This window comes from Nomascus leucogenys, chromosome 3 (genome assembly GCF_006542625.1).
Source record: "Nomascus leucogenys isolate Asia chromosome 3, Asia_NLE_v1, whole genome shotgun sequence".
In the NCBI taxonomy this organism is placed as follows: domain Eukaryota; kingdom Metazoa; phylum Chordata; class Mammalia; order Primates; family Hylobatidae; genus Nomascus; species Nomascus leucogenys.
This window is the reverse complement of record NC_044383.1, coordinates 131853944-131873315: the sequence shown is the minus strand read 5'-3', so window position 1 is coordinate 131873315 and position 19372 is coordinate 131853944. Positions and strand designations below refer to the sequence as shown.

Genomic DNA, 19372 nt, shown 5'->3' with positions numbered 1-19372 from the left:
AAAGCGACATACAGAAAACAGAACTGAGGTACAGAAACAGCTGGATTGGTTACAGGTTGGGGTCTGCCATATTTGAATAAGGTTCGAAAAACTGGCTACATTTGATTGGCCAAACTCAGAGATTGACAGAAGTGTGGGCTACGGTCTGTTTACTTCTCCACTTATTATAGTTCACGGTGTACACAGAAACCTTTAGGCTGAACGTAAAATATGTAAGGAGGCTGCTTTAGGCTAAACTTGATTTAACAGTAACTAGGGATGAAGGTGAAAGAAAAAAAGGATTTTACATAATTGTCTGGACATGGAAAATTATTGAGATGAAGGGACAAAGAAGACAATGAGGTTTCCAGCCTGAATGACTCAATTTCAGGCGGGTGAGGGTGACCTAGTGTCAGCTAGGTGACTTGGTAAAAGGTAAAGCCCCAGATCTCAATAAGTATAATTAGAGATTCACAGAATTTTAAAGCTGGAAAGGGCTCTAGTGATAATCTATTTTAGATCCTTTATAAGAGGACAACTAAAGCAAAAGAAAGGTCTGTGACTCAATCCAGGACAGTGGGCATTGAGCGGGGCTATAGGTAGCGGCACCTACATCTTCTCCCACTGGGCAATCCTGCCTGTTTCCCCATCCTGACCATGTAGGTCTCTGGACAGTGGCTCTCAAGGTCTGAACCGAGGACCAGAGCCTGTCTGCAGCCAAATTAGGCAAAATAAGGGGAATAGATAATTTTTCAAGAAGTTAATCATTTAAGGAATCAACCTTTACTCTGTAATCTAGGTTCCTAACACAGTTTTTGTTTTGTTTTGTTTTAATTTACGAATCTGAAAAACCCACAGGTCTGAGAGTCATTTCTCTGTAGGATAGCAAGTTATGTGTGAGCTCTCTTTCCCAAAGCACAACAGCAGAGGGTAAAGTTGCAACCACAAAAAGGATGACAACAGTGTTTTCCGGGCTCTGCCCCCATCCCCACTGCCAGGATTACAGCCATCTTCCCTTTGTTGTAATTCTCTTGCGACAGGGGTGGGCAGGAGTCCCCGACAGAGGGGTGGGGGCAGGTGAGCGGCTCCCACCACGCAGAGCTCGGAATCACTGTCTCTCGGCCGTAGACCAAGGCTTCGTGGTGGCAGCGGGGGCGTGGCCATCCATCCATTCTTTGATACAGCCCTGTGGGATTTCTTTACTCCCCAGTCATATGTAAGGTACACTGCAAAAGCGGCTTCAAGCCCCCTCCCCAGCTAATTACCTTCGCGGAATGACGCCTCAGTCCCTCACAGAAGCAGACCCTGGTGGGCTGTCCCTTCCGGGCTCCAGAGAGGCTCCGCCGCCCGCCGGGATCCAGGGCTGAGCTCTCCCGGGGGGAGGAAAAACCCGACAGAGGATAACGGGTCACAGCACCGTCCTGGCACTAAGTCTCGGGACTTGGGCACGCTGAGTTAGCCGGCGGGAAGGCCTGTGGCTGCAATCACCAAAGGTCGAGCAAGGGCTGACCCATTTCCTCCAAAAATGAGCTAAAGGGAAAGCAGTGCCCCGGAGTCAAGGGATAGGGGCTGCTCCTCCTTCGGCTAGCGGCGCGAACAAGTCATGCTACTTGGGCCTGTTTCCTCAACTGTAAAATGAGGGGTCTAGGATTCCCTCTAGGAATGTACGATTCTAAAATCGAACAGGGTTTGGTAGCACCGCCGGGGCGGAGCCTCACGGGGCGCCGCGGGAATCCAACAACAGGACTCTCCACAGTGGGAGATCTCTTCAGACCCTACTCTAGCCACGTCGCTGCGGGGTCAGAGGGCGGCGTGCGCGTCCACGCCGGGCATGCGTGCGCGTCCCCGCCCAGCTGTCGGCCGAAGCCTGGCCGGGTGGGCGGGGCGCAGCGGGGCGGGGCGCGAGGAGGGCGGCTGCCTCTGGAGTAGGCCGGGAGAAGAGAAAAGGCGGCGGCCCGGCTGGGGAAGAGGGGCGGAGGAGGCGGTTCGGACGGCTGTGTGGGGGCACAGAGCGTCGCCGGGACAGAGCGGAGCAGCTGGGCACGGCGTCCAGGGCATCTAGGGCCTGGGCCGCGGTTCGGCCGCGCCGGCCGGTGAGTGTCTGGAGGCCCGCAGCGGAGGCCGGCGCCGTCCGCGCTGCGGCGGGGACGAAGGCGGCGGCAGGGCAGTTTGAGGCCCGCGGGCGGGACCGAGGCGCTGGCGCTGGTGGCCGTGGGGTTGACGGACCCGGCCTGGAGCCGAGGAAAGGCGGCTGACCCCGGTCCGTGCGCGTCCCGGGTCGGCCGTCCGGGCGCGCTGAGAGGGCGTCCGCGGCGCTGGTGTCCTCGCCGGGCCGCATGCCGGGCCAGCCGTTGAGGTCAGCAAATGGCGACTCAAGCCCCGAGGGCACCGACCTCCGTGTCCCCCCCAGTTTGTGTGTCTGTGTATTGGGAAGGGACGAAGGAGGAGTTAAACTTAGGGAACCCTAAGCTTCTCGTTCCGTCTGGCTTTTAGAAACTTGGGTTTTTGGGGGACAAATGGGTTGAAGTAAGACTGGGGAGGCATCATCCACTGTCTGCACGGGATGAGCAAAGTTGGTAACTTTGCCATTCATGGAAGTGAGAGGATCTTAGCCTTAGCCTCGGTCCTTATTAAAGGAAAACTTCCTTATTTTGCAGACCCGAGGTTATTTGTGTTGTTCCAAGATCTCCGCCTTAGAACTCCTTTGCTTGGAAGGGGTTTATAGAGCGCGTGCTGAATTCAAAGTAATCTGCCAGTATGTTTTTAACGGGTGTATTTGGGAGTATAGAGGCAAAGAGGCAGAACAGTATGTGTTTACCAAGGTCCTAGTACTCCATTTCCCTCTCCCTTTCTCTTGTTTTTCTTTTTGAGCCCTGTCGTTAAGTCCCAGATAAAAGATGCTTGGGAACGAATTGACCTTTTATTCCATGATTACTTCGTTGACTCTGATCCAAGATGAAGTTATTTATGGGCATTCTGATATCTGTGTAGATTAATTTAAAACTCTTTTAATACAAAATCCCAAACTTTTTAAATTTTAATTTCCATTTGCTAAGTTTCAATACTGTTTGTTCTTTAGAGACCTATGGAAATTATATTAACAGGTTTTGCATTCGCTCATACTAAGGTTTTCCAAAGCAGTCCAATTGTTGACATGGCAAAAGGAAAAGAGCAGCATAAAATAAACCTTTAGGATTTTTCAGAGGGTTAGATTTCAATATGCGGTTTCCGCTGAATCACTCTTCTTCATGCTTAGTCACTGTTTCTCATCACAAAAGTTTAATTGGGGATAACATGGTGTTTTGCTAACTTTTTAAATTGCCAATTTGTTTTTACCTAGCACTTTAATACCGTGACGTAACTTTTTTTTTTTTTTTTGAATTCCGGAAATGGTGGAGTTTCGTGAATGCTGTAAGATAACTGAAGTTTCGAATATAGGCAAACTTTAATGTATACCAAGTGTACTAGGTATTTAATTTCAATCCAGTATTTCTCCCGGTCTACCACTGGAAGACTTCTTCTAAAAAGTGTCCTAATAATATCATTAAGAAGCAATATTATATAAGTAATGCTAACGTGTATAGAGAGGTACTTTAAGGTCACCAAAATAGGCATTGGTTAATGCTCACTCTTTGATATAACATGTTTCTAAGATGTGAATATTTTAAAGGATAAACCCTATGCTATTCTGTATGATTTTGGATAAATATTTTAATTCAGTTCCTAAGACTGCTTATTTGATAAAAGGAGTTAGTACATATTATGGAATCTCATTGTATTTGTAGAATTTTTGACATAAAACAATTGAGTCAAAGGCTGTATAAAATATATATTAAATTCAAATTCAATGTGATGAAATAGAGGAGATTGGCCTTAGGCAAGTTGCTTCTATATTTTAGGTAGCTAGATGTTAGATACAGACAAGCGGATCAGTCAAAACCCAGTCTGTGAAAATCTTTTTTTTAAAGAATGGGTAGTGTTATTACTAGGTAGTTCCTCATAGGATTGCATTTAATTAATGATCTCATAAAAAAAATTACACGTACAATTTTTGTGTATGTAAGTGTGGCTGTTGTGCAAATCGAAGTACACCTGGTTTCTGAGAACTACATGTTTATATCCTATTGGACACATAATTGTAAACAATCTTTATAAAGTTCTAAATTGTTTCCAGAGTAACGTAGTTGCCTCAAGGTCACTAAGCTGAGACTCCTTGGAAGCCCATTCCCTCATGTCATGTTACCTGTTTTAATAAACTGAGTTCTACCATTTGGGTGGATTATTTTTATCTGAGTATCAACTCAAATAGGTTCTAGTCCGAGTATTAAATATTTATTAATACTATTTCAATTTCCCATGTAAGTCTATTATTTCATTTACTTATTTAGTGGAGAACATTGCAAGTAGTTAGATTTCGCTTTAGAATAAGCTACTCATGACCATGACTCTATTTAGAAATGAAAGATACATGTTTTGATATATCTGGAACAATAAAGCGTGAAAAAAGTCCATATAATTAGGTCATCCATTTTATAAATAAAAAGAACGAAAGTTTAATAAAAGAATGTACACATTGTAATCCATTTAGCCATTTGGGACTGAAAGCTAGTGCTTTGAGTTGGGAATTTAAGGATAATATCTTTTTGATTTTGTCTAACCACCGCCCCCCAACCCCAACTCTTTTCAAACAGTAAGATAAGATGCCTAACTAGGGTATAGATTTATTAGGATTTTTAAAGCTGAGTGCACCTGATAAACAGATCAGTCAGCAGAGGTACTGTGTACTAATACCTCTAGACTTTACGAGGGATGAGATTTGCACTGGAAGAGCTTATAACTGATTGCCAAATTTGAAATTTCATTTGTGGACTTAACTTGTAGTAATGGTTAATTAATTGAACTAATCTGTCTATAGTTTTATATCAGCCTTACATTGGAACAGGATATTACTGTTTTACGTATATTTTATCTAATACCATGTTAATTGTAATACTAAGCTGTAGGCTGATAGCACTTCCTATTTTGAACTTATTTTTCTCACTCTCTACCCTATTCGGGCACCTTTGCATGTGCAGACCTTAATCCCTTCCTTTCTTTTTGAACCCAGTGCTTCTATATTCATTTTTTTTTTCCGGTAATTGATCTGCAGCGTTGATTAGGGAATTAAAATAGTGGAAAAATATAAGGTAAATGCTTCCTCCTGTGTTTCTCATATTATTATTATTTAAGATTTTAAAACAATGGAAGGTTGAAACTAACTTTCTTTGATTTGCTTTTTTCGATAGATGATTTGTCCTACTCCATATATAATACCTGGAACATTATTACTTACGTGCTCAACATGTGTTTGAGCACCATTGACTTTTTATGGCCAGTACAGTGAAGTAATTTTGATTCAATTTGATTGATGCCAGATCTGTAAGGTATTTTTATGTGGAATATGTAGTTTTCCGTGAAATGAAGAATCTCATTTGTCCATTTCATTATTATATTATAATTCATCGTGTATTTAACACAAATGAGTCTCTAATTGAGGCAGAATTTTGAATGTAGGGAACATAAGAATGAATGAGACAGAGATGATTCTGACTTTCATGGAGCTTATAGCTTTCCTGTGGAAATAGATATTAAACAGAATGATGACTGACTTAGAGTTGTCACTAGTATTACCAAGGAAAAAGACAGTGTGTAATGAGTACACACAATATGGGATCCGTACCTTGTCTTTGGCGTATGTGGAAAAGTAACAGGTAAGCCAAGACTTAGGGTTGAGGCAGCAGGGGCGTGTGGGAAGGAAAAGGGATGTGTGTCTGTGTCTGTGTGTTAGAGGTAGAGGCAGACATTAGGAACAGCCTTGAGGCAGCAGGTTATTTTGAATACATTAGATGACTCTTATATTTTAAAATCATGCTAATTTGTACTTCTTTATATTTACTTACCTCCTTGTGTATTTTAATGAATTTTTTAAAAATGCTTTTTTGAGGGCAATATATTTATGCCTATAATGACAAGATCTCATTTCATTATACGGGAAAATGCCATGTCTTAGAACTATTTTGATAAATTGCTTGTCAGTTACAGAGTATGAGTTGGCAAAGAACTTCTCTTAGAGAAAATTGAAAGAATTGAAAACATTTGATGATTTACTGATATTTTCTGGTCCAGCGAAACTTTTCCAACAATTTAAATTCAAGTGTAAATTATTAGAGATGTTAGTTGTTTTCTACTGTGCCTACTGTGTCACTGTTAACTGATAAATAAGAGATTGATGTTTTTAAACCTGTTTTACAAGATTTACAAGCAATTGCAAAATACTTTAAAAAGGCATGTTTAATTTGATAGTAGTGGTCTTGATTAGCAAGAGGATGAATCTAGGAGAGTTTTAAATTCTGAAGCTGAGGATTCTATTCCCAGAGTACTCTGAGTATTGACTACTATATTTTCTTAACTTTTTTCTTAATATAGTTAATAGGAAAATGGAATTGAAATTCACTCCTTGTTTGTATGACTATTTTAAGAATTGTTAAATTTAGTAATATATTGTTGTTCCATACACTTATACTGAGCATTATCTATGTAAATTATTCTTCAAATAATTTAAAACATATATATTCAAAGCAGAGTAAAATGCTATTATAATTGGAAGGGACCAAAAGACTTTCTTGACCACAGGAGTGATTAAGTGTTGGGATAAACTACAAGCAAAGTTGTGTAATCTCCATTCTTCACATAACATCTTAACATTGGATTATCAGTTACAGAAGTGCTGCCTTATTTTTTTAAACTTTTGTAAGTAAACATACCTGTTATTGTCCATGGATGTTGATCAGATGTGGAGCTAGAACATACAGTCCTAGCTCTGCCACTTACTAGGTAGATGACCTTGGACAGATCACTTACTCTTTCTGAACCTCAGTTTCCTCCAGGTTGTTATAAAGATGTGTAAAGAAGGATAAAATAGGTACATAATTACTGTTCTCTCTTCCTTCTAAGTCTACTTCAGAAAATAATAAATGTTATGAACTTGTTGCTATGGATGCTTTTTTTAAACCTTATTCCAAGGGGGATGAATAGTGTAAAAGAGACTATTTATTTGAAGCTTGACTACTTTTCCTTCTACCTTTGAAAATTATTGCTGTTTTTGCTTTTAACTCAGACCCTGTTTCAAGCAGTTGCTATTTTAAGCACTTTTGAATTAAGTGATGTTTTTAAGATATGTTTTGCCTGGTGGTGTCATGTGATGGTGTGTACAGTAACATAAAGTGTCCCTAAAAGTTCTGAGAGCACTGGTTACTTCTGGTGAAACTGCTTGTATTTTTAGGTTTCTCCCTTAGTAACAGTCAAGCTTGTAACCTTCAGCATGTGAGATCAACTCAGTCTAGTTCCCGCAAAATAAGAAAGCTACAGCTGTTTTCACAATCTAATCACTCAGTAAGATTTGTTGTAATTCTTAATAAAGTTTCTCTTTAAATGTCTGGTTAATTTACAAATGTTTGTCATTCGTTTTTTATTTCTATATGACTATTTTAGTATGTCTATTTATATAGTTCTATACTTACATCTAAAATTTATGAAGATAAACATTTAAAAGTATTCAACTCATAATTTGTAATTTTTACCACAATTAAAAAATATAGGTTTGGTGTTGAATATGTACCTTGTCTTTTCTTTGACATCATTGAACATCATAATAACAAATTGGAACTTTTCTGCTGAATCAAGAAAAGCTCTGTTGATGATGATTCAGGTACACTTTCGTTATTCTAGTTTGAGAAAACTCATATCTCAACTGGAGAAAAAGATAATAGCAATTGAGGAGTGATTAATTAGTTACCTGGAGCCGAGATAGATTTTGTGGAAAAATATATCAGAGAGTTAACAATCTCTTATGCACTGAGGTGAAGAAAACAGGTTAGGAATCACCTTCCTATCCAGAAAATTCTTGTCTACTACTATGTAATTTAATTTTGGAAATGTTGAACTGAGTTGCCTGTGCCATATACAAGTAGAAATATATCATAAGTAATCCATTGTAGAGAGTGAAGAGGAGTTTGAAAGAGGAATCTGGGCAGGATGTACAGATGGATTTTCAGCTCGTGTGGTAATTGAAACTTTTGGAGAAAATGAGAGCACCCAGGGAGAATGTACAGAATAAGCAAAAAATGACACAAGCCCTGAAGAAATGCAATTTTTCAGTAATTATTATTGAGTAATAGTTAAGAAGACTAAGGGTAGGAGAAAGACTGGAGTGACATCATGAAAAGTAAGAGGATGTAATAGTCCCAAAATAAGGGATTAGTCATCATCACGATACAATGGCCAAGGAAGATGGGGTCTGGAAAAATATGCTCTCCAGATTTAGTATTGAGGTTCTCAGCAGAGCCGTTTTAATAGGGGTAGTAAAAATAGGGCTAGAATAGAGAGTTAAAGAATATAAAGGAGATTAGAAGTTTTTTGGTGGTTTTCAGTTTTTCTTTAGAAAGCTTGACTGGATAAGAAAAAAAAATGGTGGCAAAGGGGGGATATTATGTTATTATTTCAGTTATTATTATTATTTTTTAAGACAGAGTCTCACTCTGTCACCCAGGCTGGAATGCAGGGGTGCACAATCATGGCTTACTGCAGCCTCAATTTCCTGGGCTCATTTGAACCTCCTGCCTTGGCCTCCCAAGTAGTTGGGACTACAGGTGCATGTCACTATGCCTGGCTAATTTTTTTGTTTTTGATTTGTAGAGACAGGGTCTTGCTATGTTGTCCAGGCTGGTCTTGAACTATAGGCCTCAAGTGACCCTCCTATCTTGGCCTCCCAAAGTGCTGGGATTACAGGTTTGAGCCTCCGTGACTATTATTTTAGTGTTTAAAGGTTAAATAATCTTTTAAAGTTTTTATTGCTAATAGGAAACACGCCAGTAAAGAAGTTGATTATACTAAAAATACATTGAATAGGCTCAATAATTATAATTAAGTCAATATATTATGGTTAGACTTCTATTTTTCATATAAAACTTTTCTTTATAAAAGCTATGATGGAAATTTTAAAGCAGGGAAGACCATTAGACATCTGTAATCCGTTCATGTTATTTTATACAACTATTTCTCTGCTTAAAATTCTCAGTGACTTCCAGCTGTAAAAGTGTGAACTCTTTGGAGCAGCATAAAGCACTCATCATGATTTGCCTTATTCCTTTCTGGCCTCATCTCTTACAGATACCTTGCATTTTTCCCTGTGATCCAACAATACTAGGGAACTTGAGGTTTTGCTAATTCATGCTTTTCTGTATTTGCATATGCTATTACTTCTGCATTGAATGCCTCTCTTTCTTACCAGTTTACTGTCCCGTACTTAAGACTTCTCTCTCAAGACTACTGTGATTTATTCTCTAATCCCTACTCATATTGATTATTATCTTCTCTATTGGTACCATTTTACTTCTGTCAAATTGACCACATAAAAACGAGATACACTTTTTACTGTCTTTGACATCCTGCTGTAGCTTTTTGAGAGGAGGCACTGTGACTTGCTAATCTTTATATTGCCATACCAAACACAGTGCATGGTCCATGATAGTTAAACAATAAATAGGTGTTTAATGAATGAATGTGGCCCTCAAAAGTAACTGATTTGCCCACAGCCACAGAGCTTAAGCTAGAACTTTTATTTTCTGGATAAATTCCTTGATGTTCTAATTAAGACTTATTTAATTTGTTGCAGAATTTATTAAGGCATATATAGAAGGAGGGATCAATAGATGAAATCTTAAATGAATTCATTTAGAAGGAATAAAAAGAAAACTTCTAAGAAAGTTTTAAATATATTCATGAAATTCATATTCTTCTTTTAGTAATACGAGATCTCTGAAATGTGGGGTACAATCAAAATCAGTTTAGTTGAAATTAGAAAGGTAAAAGTGAAAACACCCTGAAATCTAAAATACACATTAACTTGTTTTTAACATTATATAATACACAGTATTAGAATTTAAATAGTATATTTTGAAACTTTTGCCCTTTTAGGCATATTGTTATATAGTATATAAAAATGAGCCCTTATGACATTCTACAGTATTGAATTGTTACTAGAATATAAGTGCTTACATCCTTTCAAGCCATTGATTATATGTAAAATTAACTGGTTAAGTATGTTTATTTTATATTTGTCATCCTAAAATAAACCAAGATATTAGATACATTAGCAATTTAATTATTAAACAATTTTGAAAAATCAACCATTTTTTGGCTAATTTCTTATCTTTTTCCATTTCATCAACCAGAGCTGGACTGGCCATTATGGAGGAGGAGCTGCAGCATTCCCATTGTGTGAATTGTGTCAGTAGACGGTGCATGACCAGGCCAGAGCCAGGGATTTCCTGTGATTTGATTGGTTGTCCATTGGTTTGTGGTGCAGTTTTCCATTTTTGTAAAGCTGATGAGCATCGACTTTTATGTCCATTTGAACGAGTGCCTTGCTTAAATAGTGACTTTGGATGTCCATTTACCATGGCTCGAAATAAAGTTGCTGAACATCTAGAAATGTGTCCTGCAAGTGTGGTGTGCTGTACTATGGAATGGAATCGATGGCCAGTTAGTTATGCAGACCGGAAATCATATGAAAATCTAAGCAGAGATGTCGATGAAGTGGCACAATTGGATATGGCCTTGGCTCTTCAAGACCAAAGAATGCTCTTAGAATCCCTCAAAGTAGCCACCATGATGTCAAAAGCAACTGATAAAGTATCCAAACCTAGAGAACAAATCTCAGTTAAATCAAGTGTCCCAGAAATACCACATACTAATGGTTTGGTGTCTGTTGATGAAGAATCTTATGGTGCACTTTATCAAGCTACTGTAGAAACAACCAGAAGTTTGGCTGCTGCTTTGGATATCCTGAATACTGCTACAAGAGACATTGGCATGTTAAATACAAGTGTCCCAAATGACATGGATGAACAGCAAAATGCGAGAGAAAGCTTAGAGGATCAAAACTTGAAAGACCAAGATCATCTTTATGAGGAGGAGATAGGAGCAGTAGGTGGAATTGACTACAATGACACAAATCAGAATGCCCAGTCTGAACAAAATGGTTCAAGTGATTTATTATGTGACTTGAATACAAGTTCTTATGACACTTCTGCTCTTTGTAATGGCTTTCCTTTGGAAAATATATGTACCCAGGTCACAGACCAGAATCAGAATTTACATGGTGATTCAAAACAAAGTAACTTAGCAAATGGAGACTGTGTGGCATCATCAGATGGCACTTCAAAACCTTCCAGCTCACTTGTGGTGGCAGCACAACTTAGGGAAATAATACCATCCAGTGCTTTGCCTAATGGCACAGTTCAGCATATCCTCATGCCAGATGATGAGGATGAAGGTGAATTGTGTTGGAAAAAAGTAGACTTAGGGGACTTGAAGAATGTGGATGTCTTATCTTTCAGTCATGCTCCTTCATTCACTTTTCTTTCTAATTCATGTTGGTCTAAACCAAAGGAAGATAAAGCAGTAGATACATCAGATTTGGAAGTTGCAGAAGATCCCATGGGCCTCCAAGGAATAGATCTGATCACAGCAGCATTGCTTTTTTGTCTAGGAGATTCTCCAGGAGGGAGGGGTATATCTGATAGCCGCATGGCTGATATTTATCACATTGACGTTGGGACTCAGACTTTTTCACTTCCATCTGCAATATTAGCTACAAGTACAATGGTTGGGGAGATAGCTTCAGCTTCAGCTTGTGATCATGCCAATCCACAGCTTTCAAATCCAAGTCCATTTCAGACACTTGGGCTGGATTTAGTATTGGAATGTGTCGCTAGGTACCAACCCAAGCAGCGTTCAATGTTTACCTTTGTGTGTGGACAGTTATTTAGAAGGAAAGAATTTTCTTCCCATTTTAAGAATGTGCATGGTGACATTCATGCTGGACTCAATGGCTGGATGGAACAGAGGTGCCCTTTAGCTTACTATGGTTGTACCTATTCTCAGCGTAGATTTTGTCCATCAATACAAGGAGCGAAGATTATACATGACCGCCATTTGAGGTCATTTGGAGTTCAGCCATGTGTATCTACAGTATTAGTGGAGCCTGCTAGAAACTGTGTGTTGGGATTGCATAATGACCATCTAAGTAGTCTTCCTTTTGAGGTTCTGCAGCATATTGCAGGCTTTCTCGATGGCTTCAGCTTGTGCCAGCTCTCATGTGTATCCAAGTTAATGAGGGATGTGTGTGGCAGCCTGCTTCAGTCTCGTGGCATGGTCATACTGCAGTGGGGGAAAAGGAAGTATCCAGAAGGAAATTCATCATGGCAGATAAAAGAAAAGGTTAGTGTAATCTTTACAACCTCTTATTTGACATAAAGAGGCCTTTAATAATACTGCTGAATTAATACAATTAATATCTTATTGAGAAATTGACCATTCCCTAAAACTTACTAAATCAGTGTGATGACAGACTTTTTCTTAATGGTAATTAATAATGAACTAGGATAGTTAGAATTGTTTGCCATAATTATAGGTTTACTACTGATTTCCTAGAACTAGATTATAATCTAATGTGGCAGAGACCACTTATGTTTCTCAGTTTTTCTATAACAACTCTCTTTGTTTGGGTCCATGTTACCATCTTCTAATTTGGACTCCATCTGAAAAATGTGCACCATAAGATAATGGAGGAAGCAAGAATAGGGTTTGTTTCCTGCTTGTAATTGTCTCTCCATTCTATGGCAATTTTGTTCCTACGATTTGGTTGTTTTGGGTATAACCTAAATAGCAAGAGACGAGAATAAGTTACAACTACTACTATGGTCATATATTAAAGTGACCAGAGGAGTATATGATATGGGGAATAAGGAACATAAATGGATGAATGAGGAAATGCTTTAGGCCGCTGTGAGAACAGAGTAGGGCAGTAGGATTTGATATTTTGAGTGGGGACTCTGGGTTTAGTAGAGTCCAAAGGAGTGATGCATACTGTGTTGGAAACTAAGCTGGAGATTTAGGCAGACCTAAGCAAATCCAAGCTACACCATTTTCCTTCTGTGATACCCTACTTTTGCTCAGCTTCTATTTGGCACTACTCAGTAGGAACTGGAAGGCATTACAGATATCTTTGATTGAAGGTGTTTTTTTATTTTTGAACACTTTTAATATGAAACTTTTACATTTTCTAAAGTGGAAACAATTGTGATAAACTTTACATTTAGCTGCACAGCATTCAAACTCTGGTTACTTTATTCGTAGCACCTTTATGTTTTCTTTCATTCATTGCACTGATTTTTCAGAATACTACGTCCACTTGGTTTCCCTGAGGCCTTGACCAATAAATGATCACACAAATTGTTTCATGATTTTTTTTTTCCAAAGGGAATTTCTGATGGCAGAAAGTTTCTACTGCTTGTGTTTGTGTGTATTTTTGTTTTCCATATGATTTTGTATCTTCCCTTTGGGATGAGACAGTCTTAGTATGGCCTCTTTTTATCTTTGCCTACTAGTATTGACATATGGAGTGAAATTTTTTGGGGGGATTCTATAATCATTCCTGCAGAAAATCTCACCTACTCTTCAAATTTAACTCGCCATCATTTATATAGATTACTCACACATCTGTATCCTAGCCATTTGCTCCACTGAACTCCCAACCACTATATACAAGCATCTACTGGACGTTACCACTTGATTACCCTACAGCTTTCTCAAACTCAACATATCCAACCTACCCCAGTCCTCCCCCTCTTCGTCTGAGAAAGTGGCACCATCATCACCAAGTTTCCTAAACCAGGAATTTAGGAGTTGGCTGCTTTTTCTCCCCTCTTTATTTTTATTCAGATAATCATGAAGTCCTGAAACCTCTCAGGTTTGCTTTTCTGTTTCCACTGCCATTTCCCAAGTTCAGTCCCAACTTTAGTTGTCTCCTGGACTACAACAACAGCTTCCTTCTAACTGGGTTCCTACTTCCATTTGGGCCCTTCTCCAATATATTCTCTACACAAGAGCTAATGTGATGTATATTTTCTTAAATACAATTCTTACACTGTCACCACAGTGCTTAAAAACTTCCTTAATATTTGTTCATCACCCCTGGATAGAGCCCAGCTCCTTAATAAAACATTTGAGACTTTTCATAATCTCATCTTTATCTTTTCACTTTCCTCCTGTCATTTTATACTGTAACCGCATTGATTTACTTACAGTTCCCTGATGTTTTTTCTTGCGTTAAGTCTTTAAAATATGCCATCCCTCATTCTCACACTTGAGCACCTGCAATATGCTACTCAGTGTGCATTAGTACTTTACTTGTATTAACTTATATAATCCACTGTACCCATTTTACAGACAAAGAAACAGAGGTTAAGTAAGCTGGCCAACTAACTGACTTAGGAAGCCGGTTTCTCAATCTTGTGATCTTCATCTTTCTTGCTATGTCCTGCTTACTCTTCAGGTTTTACCTCCTGAAGATAGCTTCTTGGGACCCATAACCTGACAAGTTGTTGCACTGCTCTGTGTTCCTGTGGTAATACACCTCTACTAAAGCACTCACTGAGCTGTTTTGAAATTGATTGATGAATTGTCAGTTTCAGTCACTAGACTGTAAATTCTTTGAGAAGTGGGACTCTCAGGGAACCAAAATACTGCTTTGCATAGCACCTACTATGTAGTAGGCCCTGAGTAAATACTTGATGCATACTTGAGTGAAAGATGGATCCATTAGTAAGAAACCTTGTCATCAGCAGGTGGGAGTCATACATTTTCTTTTGCCTGCTTTTCCTGAGTTTGTTTCACCAGACTCTCAGTTGTATGGAAGTGGAGAGACTGCCTGTTTCCATTGAATCTTTCAGCTAATTCACCTGCCGAGCTTAAAGAAAACTCCTAATTCCTTTTGTAGCTTTGTGAGCATGGGGAATGGTAAGGGAGGCTAGTGACATCTATACTATCACTAGGCCTTCACTGACTCCTGGGAAATTACTCCATAAAGGGTAATTGATCATAATCCTAAGGAGTATAGGGGGTACCCTTGTGCTGAACAATGGGGACTTTCTATTGCTAGTTGACAAATAATTGTTTTCCCACAAAATTTGAAGACATCTAGCCACCCCGAGAAGACATTACCATACTTTCCTAAGAAGCAATAAATGCTGAGGGTTTTTCTTAAATCTGCCCCTTTCTAAAGCAGGGGTGTCCAATCTCTTGGCTTCCCTGGGCCACATTGGTAGAAACAGAATTGTCTTGGGCCACACATAAAATACACTAACGATAGCTGAGCTAAAAACAAAACAAAACAAAACAAACAAAACACACACACACACAATCTCATAACGTTTTAAGAAAGTTGACGAATTTGTGTTGGACTGCATTCAAAGCCGTCCTGGGCCACATGCTGCCCACGGGCCCCAGGTTAGACAAGCTTGTTCTAAAGCATCTGCTGTTCAACGTGTGTAAATTGTTCCCTAATTAGACATTTGCCTGTTGATAAACTTAGCATGCATGGCTAGGCCTGTCCTGCCCCATTCATGCTTGTTATCTAGGTCTGTCCTGCTCTGCATTCATGCTTGTTACTTATGTTCAGGTAGCTTTATGTTTCATTTGTAAAGATGAGGGGCATGGGGCACAGTCTTTACTGGACTAATAATTTGACAGTACTTCAGGGCCTAGAGCTGTTGGGTGGACAAAAGGGGAAGTAGCTAATATTTTTACCTACAGAAATGAATAGGGATGGCAGGTGAGTATTTTGCCTAGAAACATGTTTTACAATGATATGGACTAAAATAGGATCCACTTTACAAATATTATTTTTATATAAAATTCCAGAGCCATTTTGAACAAATTGAAGTACTTGAATATCACTAAGTACCTTTAGTACTTGTGCACAGCGGAAAAATAAGCTTACCTTGGCACACAATATTCTAGGGTATTTTTTAGTACTGATATTATAAACAGGAATGGGAGAGAAAAACTTGGAGAAGAAAAATAACACTTGCATTGTCAGTATCTCCACAGTGTGATTAGTTCTAGATAGCCAATTGGAGAGTATGAAAGAATAGTGTGTAGTATATAATATTTTAGGAAATGGCTCTGAATTTGTGCAGTTTTGATTTTTTAAAGATCATTTAGTAAGCCAGATTGGGTGTGATTTTTAATACTGAGTTTTGTCTTTTATTGTTTTTAAATTTATTGAAGTCATAATGTCATAGAAGTGATTTACCTTATAAATATTTGACAGATATATTTGTATCCAAAAGGATTTACCAATTTTTAATTTTATTGCTATTTGAAACTTTATATTGGATGCTTCTATAATAGCAGAAATGTATGCAGTAGGAGCAAAAAGTGTGTTTTGATTCTCTACAAATTGACTTGTTTAAATCTAAAGTAGAATTTTCTTGTAGGTATGGCGATTTAGTACTGCATTTTGTTCTGTTAATGAATGGAAATTTGCTGACATCCTAAGCATGGCAGACCACTTGAAGAAATGCAGTTACAATGTTGTCGAGAAACGGGAGGAAGCAATCCCTTTGCCATGTATGTGTGTGACACGAGAACTCACTAAAGAAGGACGTTCACTACGCTCAGTTTTAAAACCTGTACTTTAAAAGTTGTAATTTTACTTGCACATATATGCAAGCACCTAGTATAATTTCTTTGTAATATGTGAAACTTTTATTAATGTATTAAATATTACAACTAGCTAAATTTATTGTCACTGTGTATATAATGTTTTGAAGTGACATCTATTTTTATAAAGTACTGTTTAGTTGGAAAAAGTTGCCTTAATGTTTGAAATGTGTGAAATTCTTGGAACTTGCTGGACAGGGTGATTTAATTTTTAGCTACATAATTTTAAGAATTAGTATTTTCAGTGGTGTGCATATTTTGGTTCATAAATTTTTGCTTCTTAAACTAAAAAAATCCTGACCAATTTATTTGTTGTTTTCTGTGGGTTGCAACCCATGCAATCAAAAAGCAAAACTTTGATTCAGATTTTTTACAGCATAGGTTTTTCATATAAAAATATTCTGAATTTGTTAAGCACTGCCATAAAATCATTATAATGTTTTTGTTTTTTAGTGCTTCCCTATACACTTATTAATGCACAAATGATCTCTAATATATACTTACATACGTAAAATCATAAAGTTTGGTAATGCAGTTTATCATGTTTTAAAAATAATCCACAAAGATGTTTTTATCTCATATGCTTACAACTCAACACACAGAGTGACCATGTGCAGCTTTCTTTTTTGTTAGATGCCACATCCAAAGACTGATCACAATGTACTATATGACAGGACAAAGCAAAAACAAACAAACAAAAAGCAAGCCTGTGAATATAATTTAATTTGAAACAGCTCCTGATATTACATATTTGCTAGTTATCTAATGTTTTAAAAGAAAATATACCTCATTTTAAGTTTGAATTGGGCGTATTGTATAAATTTCAAATATTCAGAATGCAAAGGGCTTGACTATTAAATGTTTGCCTTTTGATGTTTATAAACATTACAAGTATGTTGTTTTAAGACATTTAAAAACGTGAAATTTGTTATCTTTGTAAAATGACAATAATGTAGAAACCTGTCTTGGTTGACAATCTCTTTGAAACATTTCCAAGTTAATTTCCCATAGGCTTCACCACCAAGAAAGTAAGAATTGCATCTTTGCATAATGATCAAGGTATAATGGAAAAATATACCTATTCTTGAAGTAGTTTATTATAGTTTTCAAATTGATTTATACCATTATTAACCTGATGTGGTCTGCTTAAAAAATGAATATATCAGTATTTAGAAATAAATTGCAAAGGTGGGGATATATACTTAAATAATTTGTCCTAAGTAAATTAGCATTTGGTAGTCTGAAATGGTGACAGATTACTTGTTAAAATTGTGAAAACTCTGTTGTGTCCTCCCTTCCTACATTTGTCCCTGAGAGTACTCCACGATTACTAGGTTCTTGATTCCCTTATATGGCAATCAGGCAGAGGCGTTCCTTGGGCATTAGAGAGTTCTGAAGCTTAAGATTTGTTTTGGTTGGATCAAGTCCTTAGTACAGTTGAAAAATAGAGCATTAAAGACTAATCAATTGTTTTGCCTCACCAGTCATTTTAAATAGTAGAATACTTATTTCTCAGTGCTTAAAATTTTTTTTTCAACTGTGAGATTGAATAAACAGTTTCTATTTCTGTGAAAAAAACAGAAAAAAGATATTAAATACCATAAAATGTAACTCTGCCTTTTAAAGTTTTGCTGAAGAATGTGTCTGTGGTTAGGATAGTACAAGCATTAACTTTTGTTTTATAGTTATGCTTTTTAAAATTCATTGTTTTTAAATTTAGACTTCTTATTTCCACACTGGATTATGAGATATTTATCAATTTTTCCACCTTATATTTCTTTTACACATTTTGCTGTTCTCTTTTTTGTTATTGTTATGCCACCCATACCATTTTGTTAAAATGTTTTCTTTGTGAAACATTTGTTCAAGTTCTAATAAAATTAATGTTTTCCCTTAACATGGCTCAATAACTTAAAAACATTCATTTAAATAAAATTTTAATACTTAAAGTTTGACAAATTCCAACACAATCATATTGTTTCTGTAATGTGGATTTTCTGCATGTTATGGTAGTTGTTATCATCATTACTCACCCATGTTTTACTAGTGAACCTTGATTTTTTTAAAATCTGAGACACTCATTAGTTAGCTTTCTCTGATCCTTCAGTGTCTCGAAAGTAATACCACCTAAGTGCACTGAAAGGTGGAAGAGTTTCTAGCATGGTTATAGCTCTAAAAGTTGTCATGGAAACCATCTGTCTCTCCTCCTAAGTATGAAAAGGTTTTTATGTTGGCCTAATAGATTGTACTTTGAGAAGTCATCATTGATTCCTTAGTCTTTGCTAAATAGCAAGGTAAAAGGCAGGCATCGGGATGGAGGGAAGTATTTGAATTCACTTTTGTCCTCTGCCTCCTTCCCCAATACTGCCTGTTAGCTTAATCTTTCTCCCTCTCCCTTTCCCTTCTTCTCCCTCTCTCACTCTTTTTTCTGGATTTTGAGACTCACAGATCTTACAGCAGTGGTTCCTAAAGTGTGTTCCTTGGACCAGCAGGAACATCAACACCTAGGAATTTGTTAGAAATGCAGATTATTAGGCTTCTCTCCAGACTTAGTGAATCAGGAACTCTGGGGTGGGACCCAGCAATCTGTTTTAACAAGATCTCCAGGTGATTCTAATGCACAGTAAAGTATTTGAACTTAGAGGGAATCCTGGGTCATGCCAGCTGCCCTCTGGTGCATTACTGGAGTGGATATATGTGTGTACCTGTGTGTGTTTGTATAAATATATGTGTAATCCAAAAGTCAGAGTAATGGTAATTAATGGTTAAACTATATGTGTTGTCT

The 19372-nt window shown here is 37.8% G+C and overlaps 1 protein-coding gene across 1 annotated transcript; it reads left to right on the top strand.

The window, feature by feature from the left end:
- Positions 1-1878: 1878 nt before the first annotated feature.
- Positions 1879-18546, top strand: FBXO30 (F-box protein 30). The gene is made up of 3 exons (XM_003255840.3): positions 1879-2072; positions 10251-12300; positions 16362-18546. Exons 2-3 carry the CDS (start codon positions 10267-10269, stop codon positions 16563-16565), a joined length of 2238 nt encoding a protein of 745 aa, XP_003255888.1. The 5' UTR covers positions 1879-2072; positions 10251-10266; the 3' UTR covers positions 16566-18546.
- Positions 18547-19372: the final 826 nt, after the last annotated feature.

What these genes read in the sequence shown, in the direction of transcription:
- FBXO30 (XM_003255840.3), top strand. Translation starts at nt 10,267, where the DNA reads ATGGAGGAGGAGCTGCAGCATTCCCATTGTGTGAATTGTGTCAGTAGA. An exon ending in CATGGCAGATAAAAGAAAAG is followed by an intron (nt 12,301 to 16,361) that starts GTTAGTGTAATC and finishes ATTTTCTTGTAG; the next exon opens with GTATGGCGATTTAGTACTGC.